This window comes from Limulus polyphemus, unplaced genomic scaffold (assembly GCF_000517525.1).
Source record: "Limulus polyphemus unplaced genomic scaffold, Limulus_polyphemus-2.1.2 Scaffold3464, whole genome shotgun sequence".
In the NCBI taxonomy this organism is placed as follows: Eukaryota; Metazoa; Arthropoda; class Merostomata; order Xiphosura; family Limulidae; genus Limulus; species Limulus polyphemus.
Window position 1 is genome coordinate 35,016 of NW_013669074.1, and position 9,729 is coordinate 44,744.

Genomic DNA, 9,729 nt, shown 5'->3' on the forward strand with positions numbered 1-9,729 from the left:
TCAAAACCAACTAATAAAGGACGCAGTGAAGAAATAAATCAACATAAGATGGAAAGAGAGAATGCAATGTTTTTTGTTTTATTTTTCAAGTTAACTTCAAGCCGTTTATAGAAGTTTATTAGGAAAAAAAACTTACCCATATTAACATGTTAAAAATATTTTGTTCAAACTCTTGATTGCATACTGCAGCCTTCTTGATAATGATTGATTTCAAAGTCGTTTAATATATTCATGTTTTAAAACAACGTACAACTGTGTAAACATTTCAGCCCCCTAGTGGCTCGGCGGTAAGCCTAAAAAGCTTATAACGCACAGATAGCCCATTCTGTAGCTAAATAACAAACAAACAACAAATAGTTTATTTCGCAACCCTGTGCTAAATAACAAACAAATAGCAAATAGCCTATTTCGCAACTCTATGCTAAATAACAAACAAATAGCAAATAGCCTATTTCGCAACTCTATGCTAAATAACAAACAAATAGCAAATAGCCTATTTCGCAACTCTATGCTAAATAACAAACAAACAACAAATAGTTTATTTCGCAACCCTGTGCTAAATAACAAACAAATAGCAAATAGCCTATTTCGCAACTCTGTGCTAAATAACAAACAAATAGCAAATAGCCTATTTCGCAACTCTATGCTAAATAACAAACAAACAGCAAATAGTTCCTGTTCAATTTTGCCATCGCTAAGTTCAATCTCTTAACTTAGAAACTGACGCTGATTGATGATAAATGTTGCCTATGTTACATCTTGCTCCAAGTAAGCAAGCCTACAGCTATGATTTGCACTTACTATGAGAGTTGGGATAAAATCACTTCTAGAGAAACAAATTCCTATTTCAGTGTGTGTTCAAAGGGAAAATTATGTTTCTAGGCAACATCTCTACATTCTAGGCGTGAGGTCATGGTTTAGTTTGATAAGCAACACAATAACTCAGGTTGTTGCCTAAAGAATATTTAATTGAACTCCATCGATACTAATGCAAGGGTGTGGCAAGGCTATGAAGTAAATATTTCACAAGTGGGAGGAACAGTCAAAAGGCCAGCAGGCTTCAAACATAACCAATATGTTCTTTACGCCAGAGCTGACAGTTTCATTAACTTCTTGTTCATAAGTAGGTAGATGCCTCTACGTGACCCAGATATTACTGGACAGTATAGATTAGGTGAATAGATATAGAGAAAACTGTTGTAACATTCTGGAGTTTTGTGTATTTATTCATAAAATCAAAGTCTATGTTATATTATTCAATATTTTTATTTTTTAGTGTGTGTTTGATAGTGTTTATGAAAGTAGATTACGAAGGAAAAGTCCTAAAATATAACAACAGGGATCAACACTGAAACATGGACAATACAATAACTGGGATCAACACTGAAAAAAAATCAATAATACAACAGGGATCAATACTCAAACATGGACAATACAATAACTGGGATCAACACTGAAAAAAATCAATAATACAACAGGGATCAACACTGAAACATGGACAATACAATAACTGGGATCAACACTGAAAAAATCAATAATATAACAACAGGGATCAACACTGAAACATGGACAATACAATAACTGGGATCAACACTGAAACATGGACAATACAATAACTGGGATCAACACTAAAAAATGGACAATACAATAACTGGGATCACCACTGAAAAAAATATCAATAATACAACAGGGAGCAACACTGAAATGTGGAACATTTTTACTTTAAGAGAAAAGTGAATTTTACATGTGACATGTTATTTAAGCCTTCTTTAGCGTCTCTTTCACAGCGAAAAGGTAATATTTGAAATATATATATATGTATATAAGTAAGATTTTGTATTAAACTATATTATTATTATTTAGTGGGTAAGAATTCAGTAAATCATCGTAAAGATATCTAAGACAATTAAAGTTATTCTCGTATTCTTTAAAATACTAGAATTGTAAAGGTAATTCATTCAGTCAGCTTATTGCTATGTCAGTAAGACATTAGTGTTCTGGCAGTAAGTGTTGTTGGAAGAAAGAGCTCTGACACACGTGATGTCTTTATTCATTTACATAGACGTCTCTCCAAGTGAAGCCTGAACAACAAATGTGTAATCAATAAAAAGTGTCTTGTTAGATAAAAAAAAAAAAGACTATTTTATGGGAGTACTAAATCCTAAAACTTGTTTGTCCTTACGTGGAAAACACTGTTGTTTGTCCGTACGTGGTAAACACTGTTGTTTGTCCGTACGTGGAAAACACTGTTGTTTGTCCTTACGTGGAAAACACTGTTGTTTGTCCGTACGTGGTAAACACTGTTGTTTGTCCGTACGTGGAAAACACTGTTGTTTGTCCGTACGTGGAAATACTGTTGTTTGTCCATACGTGGTAAACACTGTTGTTTGTCCGTACGTGGTAAACACTGTTGTTTGTTCATACGTGGAAAACACTGTTGTTTGTCCGTACGTGGAAAATACCGTTGTTTGTCCATACGTGGTAAACACTGTTGTTTGTCCTTACGTGGAAAAAAATGTGTGTCCGTAAGTTGAAAACGTTGTGTGTGTCCGTAAGTTGAAAACACTGTTGTTTGTGTCCGTAAGTTGAAAACACTGTTGTTTGTCCATACGTGGAAAACACTGTTGTTTGTCCTTACGTGGAAAAAAAAATGTGTGTCCGTAAGTATAAAACGTTGTGTGTCCGTAATTTGAAAACTGTTGTTTGCCCGTACGTGGAAAACACTGTTGTATGTCCATACGTGAAAAACACTGTTGTTTGTCCATGCGTGGAAAACACTGTTGTTTGTCCATACGTGGAAAAAATGTGTGTCCGTAAGTAGAAAACGTTGTGTGTCCGTAATTTGAAAACTGTTGTTTGCCCGTACGTGGAAAACACTGTTGTATGTCCATACGTGAAAAACATTGTTGTTTGTCCATACGTGGAAAACACTGTTGTTTGTCCATGCGTGGAAAACACTGTTGTTTGTCCATACGTGGAAAATATGTGTGTCCGTAAGTGGAAAACGTTGTTTGTCCGTACGTAGTAAACGTTGTTTGTCCGTAAGTTGAAAACTGTTGTTTGTCCGTACGTAGTAAACGTTGTGTGTCCGTAAGTTGAAAACTGTTGTTTGTCCGTACGTGGAAAACCCTGCCGTACTACTCGGACTACGCCAATGAAGCTCTGATTGAAGTTGTGGTCGGTATATTACTTGATTGTAGCGTCTTCTTCTTTAGTTTTCACCCTAATTTCTCTCACTTTATTCCTATTTTCTAGGACTAGACAAACACTCCCTTCAAATCGGAAGTTCTAATCCATCATTCAGTTTGTTTACTAAACAGAAGCTTGAATATTTGAAACACGTGTATTTATTTGTTGCTGTTCTTGTTTTTAAATTTTAATTATTATTTTCCAGACGCCTGTGGCATCTCGGACGTCGGGCACATCGAGAGCTTACAGGAAAAATCCCAGTGTGCTCTAATTTGTTTACTAAACAGAAGCTTGAATATTTGAAACACGTGTATTTATTTGTTGCTGTTCTTGTTTTTAAATTCTAATTATTATTTTCCAGACGCCTGTGGCATCTCGGACGTCGGGCACATCGAGAGCTTACAGGAAAAATCCCAGTGTGCTCTGGAGGAGTACTGTAGGACACAGTACCCCAACCAGCCTACTCGGTTCGGTAAGCTTCTCCTTCGCTTGCCTTCCCTAAGGACCGTCAGCTCCCAAGTGATAGAGCAACTGTTTTTTGTACGGCTGGTGGGAAAGACACCTATAGAAACCCTCATAAGGGACATGTTGTTGAGTGGCAGCTCTTTCAACTGGCCCTACATGCCACTGCAGTGACCCTTGTAGAGGTCATGATCACATTTTCAATATGCCCCATCTCTTGTGGTGATCATTCCTCACTGAAGATAGACAATATTTAGTATGAAAATCCATCAGCACGTCTGGATCCTAATGCTATTCTTTATGGAAAATGAAGAAAGTGAAGAGTACCGTCGAGAAACCGTGGTTTTTCCGGCCCCAAAAGTTCAAGGCTCAGTTCAAGTCAATTACTTATTGCAACAATGTTTAGAATAAGTACTGAAGATAAACTTGATGTATATACGCGTTGCCAGGACACAACACATCATATATTACTATACGCGTTGCCTGGACACAACGCACTATATATATTACAATATGCGTTGTCTACAAACGACTCGTCATATTTTACTTATAGTGGGGAAAAAAAATTAAAACATTTGAAACATCAAATTACTGTTTTGTCAGCGCTGTATAGAGTAGTTTTTATCATTTGAACATTTTGTTTTCGTTAACAAGAGAAATACGTCGAAATTGCTTTTATGACATGGAGTTGTGCTACGCAAGTTACAGAACATTTTATAATCATGACAAGTTCTTCTTCATTAAGGCAGTTTTGAAGAAAACAGTTTATAATTTAAACATGTCTACTTGTCTAAAATCACGCTGTAATGTAAAAAAAAAAGAATTATATGCCGGTGAAAGTTTTATTTCAGGTTTTAGCTGTCTCAAGAATTACTCCTTTTGACTTATTGCTTTGGTTAGTGAAAATCTACAATGTAGCCAGTTATTCAAACAGATTTTTTTTTTCTGTCCACAAAATGTTGCCATAAAATGATAGTTTATTAATTATGTTTCCAAGACAGGTCGCTGACGTAATAAGTGTTTTTATAAAATATTGATAACATTTTGTTTTAGACGCTGATATCTAGTTGTACATTGTTTATATCTAAGTGTTGTTGGGAGAAAGAGCTCTGACATACATAATGTCTTCATTCAATTACTGAAACGTAAATCCCTCTCTCAATTAAAGCCTGAAAAACAAATGTGTAATGAGTAAAAACCCCATCTTTCTAGACGACGTCAGTTAGTTACAGAAATATATCTGGCCAACATCTAAATAAAAACATGCATATCTTCAACTGACACACGTGCAGTATATTTATAAATCAAAAGAAGGACGTGAGGAAACGAGATATGGCGAGAAGTTGATGTTTGGCTTGAATAAGCGCCTCAGACGAAACGTTTCTTCAGGAAGTTGTCTGTTTCTTGTGAGAAACACAACGTTAAACGACAACGAACCAATTATAACTAGAAATACATTTTTGGTTAATTATTGACATTGTTCTCTACATGTTAAACGAGGAGACATTTATCTTCTTCTTTTTAGAGGCGACGTTAAGGTCAGCCAGCAGGTCTAATCAAAACCTTAGGCGACGTTAAGGTCAGCCAGTAGGTCTAATCAAGGCCCTAGGCGACGTTAAGGTCAGCCAGTAGGTCTAATCAAGGCCCTAGGCGACGTTAAGGTCAGCCAGCAGGTCTAATCAAAACCTTAGGCGACGTTAAGGTCAGCCAGCAAGTCTAATCAAGACCTTAGGCAACGTTAAGGTCAGCCAGCAGGTCTAATCAAGGCCTTTTCCAAGATTAAAATGTCTCCAGTCAAAACCAATTAAGGACGGATGTAGTCCACTGTACTTGAAAAAAAAAATAAATCATAATATGCTTGTGTATCATCACTTGAGGTCGGCACTGCTAGAATGTTGTAGGATTCACATGATATCTGACCAGCCACATTTTGAAAGAGTATATTTCATATTTTGAATGAGCAAATTGAAGAATATTATTCTGAAGGTTTTCAAATAAATTCTTAAAGTATTTATAATAAAGCAATGTGTCCTTTTTTTGTGAGGACCACACTAGGTTTTAACCTCGTCATTACATAAAACGAGCAATCTTATTATTAAACTAAATAACGACGTTCGTGTTAGGTTGTTATGAGGACATAAGGACCACACTAGGTTTTAACCTCGTCATTACATAAAACGAGCAATCTTATTATTAAATTAAATAACGACGTTCGTGTTAGGTTGTTATGTTGTCCTAGACGAAAAAATTATGGTTGTCACCGAATTAGATTGTATATTGCCCAAGGCAACATATTTGGGTTGTCACCGTGTTAGAAGTTGCTATGTTTTCCAAAACATCAATCAACTTATGGTTGGCACCATGATACGTTGTCACGGCGTTCAAGACATCAACTTGTGGTTGTCACCATGTTAGGTTTCCACGGCGTTCAAGACATCAACTTGTGGTTGTCACTATGTTAGGTTTCCACGGTGTTCAAGACACCAACTTAAGGTTGTCACTATGTTAGGTTTCCACGGTGTTCAAGACATCAACTTAAGGTTGTCACTATGTTAGGTTTCCACGGTGTTCAAGACATCAACTTAAGGTTGTCACTATGTTAGGTTGCCAGGTTCCCAAGGTCTTCAAGAAATCACCAGTAGAATGATCTCTAAGTTTGTTTTAATATTCGAGAAAGTATTTTTTGTCTTTTATATCATTCAAATTTTTGTATTACACAAATAAAATTGTTTCGACGAGGTTTTAACATTTATCTAGACACGTGGCAAAAAAATAAATAAACAAATGAAATATGACGTTCTTAGTACTTAATTCCTCGTGTTTTCTTTAGTAACTGTGATCTTTGTGCTTCAATAATTCTTAGTGAACTATAATATAATTTTTCTTAATTTCTTCTGCATAATCCAAGCCTCTTTTTTTTTAACAATTATTTAAAGTTACAGTTTAAAAGAAGAAATTATCCTGAAAAGAAGATGCGGCTTTTGAACACTTTAAGAAAACGAACATACAAAATGTAATGGACGTTTCAAAACCTAACACGTGTTTTTTTCAGCTCGATTTACAAGAGGTTTATTGTATGATGTATTTAAATCAGAAAACCAAAGACATTTTCTATAATTTACTTTTAATACAATCAAACAAGTACAAGTCAATAAATGAAAACTTAACCAAACCCGGTACTTTTGTATGAAATATTTAAACGTTCGTGTTTCGCAAACAGCTTGGTAACTTGAATTGCAATCACTGTCCTACTATAAACATGACTGTATTATTATTTTATAATAATAATAATAATATTTTTGGAGTTACAAATATATTAGTTTTTTTTATCGAACATTCCTGTAAAGTTAATTGAATCAATTTTAAATATACAGCTAACAGTAACAACAAAAGGAAATTATAAGTTAAGATCCACAGCAAATAACAATCTCAGTCAGATTATTAGCACAAAATTCTATAGTTTTAATGTATGGAATAGCCCTCGGGTTTCAACAGATTATTAGCACAAAATTATATAGTTTTAATGTATAAAATAGCCCTCGGGTTTCAGCAGATTATTAGCACAAAATTCTATAGTTTTAATGTATGGAATAGCCCTCGGGTTTCAGCAGATTGTTAGCACAAAATTATATAGTTTTAATGTATGGAATAGCCTTCGGGTTTCAACAGATTATTAGCACAAAATTCTATAGTTTGAATGTATGGAATAGCCCTCGGGTTTCAACAGATTATTAGCACAAAATTCTATAGTTTTAATGTATGGAATAGCCCTCGGGTTTCAGCAGATTATTAGCACAAAATTCTATAGTTTTAATGTATGGAATAGCCCTCGGGTTTCAACAGATTATTAGCACAAAATTCTATAGTTTTAATGTATGGAATAGCCCTCGGGTTTCAGCATATTGTTAGCACAAAATTCTATAGTTTTAATGTATGGAATATCCCTCGGGTTTCAGCAGATTATTAGCACAAAAGTATATAGTTTTAATGTATGGAATAGCCCTCGGGTTTCAACAAATCCACTCATATACACGTTCTACGTGGTAACTGATTTTAAGACAAAGAGTTTCATGGTAAATAGAAGTGATACCATGTAAAGGACAATGTTTCATGGTGACTAGAAGTGACACCATGTAAAGGACAAAGTGTTGCACGGTGACTAGAAATGACACCATGTGAAGGACAATGTTTCACGGTGGACTAGAAGTGACACCATGTAAAGGACAATGTTTCATGGTGACTAGAAGTGACACCATGTAACGGACAAAGAATTGCATGGTGACTAGAAGTGACACCATGTAACAGACAAAGATTTGCACGGTGACTAGAAGTGACACCATGTAAAGGACAATGTTTCATGGTGACTAGAAGTGACACCATGTAACGGACAAAGATTTGCACGGTGACTAGAAGTGAACCATGTAAAGGACAATGTTTCATGGTGACTAGAAGTGACACCATGTAACGGACAAAGATTTGCACGGTGACTAGAAGTGACACCATGTAACAGACAAAGATTTGCACGGTGACTAGAAGTGACACCATGTAACAGACAAAGAGTTTCATGCTGACTAGAAGTGACACCATGTAACGGACAAAGATTTGCACGGTGACTAGAAGTGACACCATGTAACGGACAAAGATTTGCACGGTGACTAGAAGTGACACCATGTAACAGACAAAGATTTGCACGGTGACTAGAAGTGACACCATGTAAAGGACAATGTTTCATGGTGACTAGAAGTGACACCATGTAACGGACAAAGATTTGCACGGTGACTAGAAGTGATACCATGTTAAATGTTCAGTGTTGATAGTTGGCTGGCAGCCAATAGGTACGTATCATCAAGGTCAAACGTTGAGGTGTCCTTGTAAAGTGTTCAGAACCACAACATACAGTTTCGTAATGGCTGTCGAGAGAAAGTTGCAAACATCAGACAAGTGGTCAGTCATTTGATAAGGTCAAAAAATGTCCGTCTTCAGTCTAGAAAAACAGACCACTCGCTGGTCAAGAAAATTGTGACATGACCAAGTGTTCAAAATGAGAAACACGCTCTATTAATTTCAATATAAAAACAGAACCTCACAACCCACAGCGGCTTCTGTTCCTAAACCTATCACAAAACTTTGAAGAAAAAAAACACATACGGGATGGTGGAATCAACGCGTGTCACCCGGTGGGACGGCGGTAAGGCTACGGACTTACAATGCTAGAATCCGGGGTTCGATTCCCTGCGATGGACACAGTAGATAGCCCAATGTTACAATGCTAGAATCCGGGGTTCGATTCCCCGCGGTGGACACAGTAGATAGCCCAATGTTACAATGCTAGAATCCGGGGTTCGATTCCCCGCGGTGGACACAGTAGATAGCCCAATGTTACAATGCTAGAATCCGGGGTTCGATTCCCCGCGGTGGACACAGTAGATAGCCCAATGTCGCTGTGCTGTAAAACAAACATATACGGCATCAGCGTTGGTCGAATGTTTGTAATTGGGTCTTGATGACACAATACTGGTCACGTGAAACATACAGAACAGCAAGGGAATGCTTTGGCCACACGTGCTTTTAGTTATACATTTGTTTAGACTTTATAATTTGTTAATTCTTTAAACATCTTTATAATAATAACAAACGATAATCTGACCTCTAAGACTTTATGCTAATAAAATAACATGTTAGTAAACAGCGATTTATAAACATAACAAAGAGTTTTATTTTGGGGTGAATCTGAAGAAGAAGATCGTGTAGTATGTTCTCCCCAAAATAAAACATTTAATTATGCTTATAAATCGTTGTTTGCCAACTTGTTTTATCGTTTACTATTGGAACTCAAAACAAGTCAATCTCTAGATCGATTGGTTGAAAGAACCGTGTACTAAGTAACGTAGAAGTAACCAAATCTTAAACTGATTGGTTGAAAGAACTGTGTACTAAGTAACGTAAAAGTAATCAAATCCTAAACTGATTAGTTGAAAGAACCGTGTACTAAGTAACATAAAAGTAATCAAATCTTAAACTGATTGGTTGAAAGAACCGTGTACTAAATAACGTAAAAGTAATCAAATCTTAAACTGA

The 9,729-nt window shown here is 36.0% G+C and overlaps 1 protein-coding gene across 3 annotated transcripts in view; it reads left to right on the top strand.

The window, feature by feature from the left end:
• The window catches only part of LOC106469393 (COUP transcription factor 2), a 37,579-nt gene extending 31,133 nt beyond the window's left edge, over window positions 1–6,446 (top strand). Inside the window, exons 2-3 of one of the 3 annotated variants that reach the window (XR_002612848.1) lie at window positions 3,551–5,365; window positions 5,407–6,446. Coding sequence is in view for 2 of the 3 variants with exons in the window: in XM_013929884.2 (XP_013785338.2) it covers window positions 3,551–3,825 (275 nt within the window). In the remaining variant the exon portion in view is untranslated. Of the gene's footprint in view, window positions 1–3,394; window positions 3,522–3,550 lie in introns of those variants that run through there. The other 2 variants (XM_022397908.1, XM_013929884.2) reach the window with 2 other exon arrangements.
• Window positions 6,447–9,729: the final 3,283 nt, after the last annotated feature.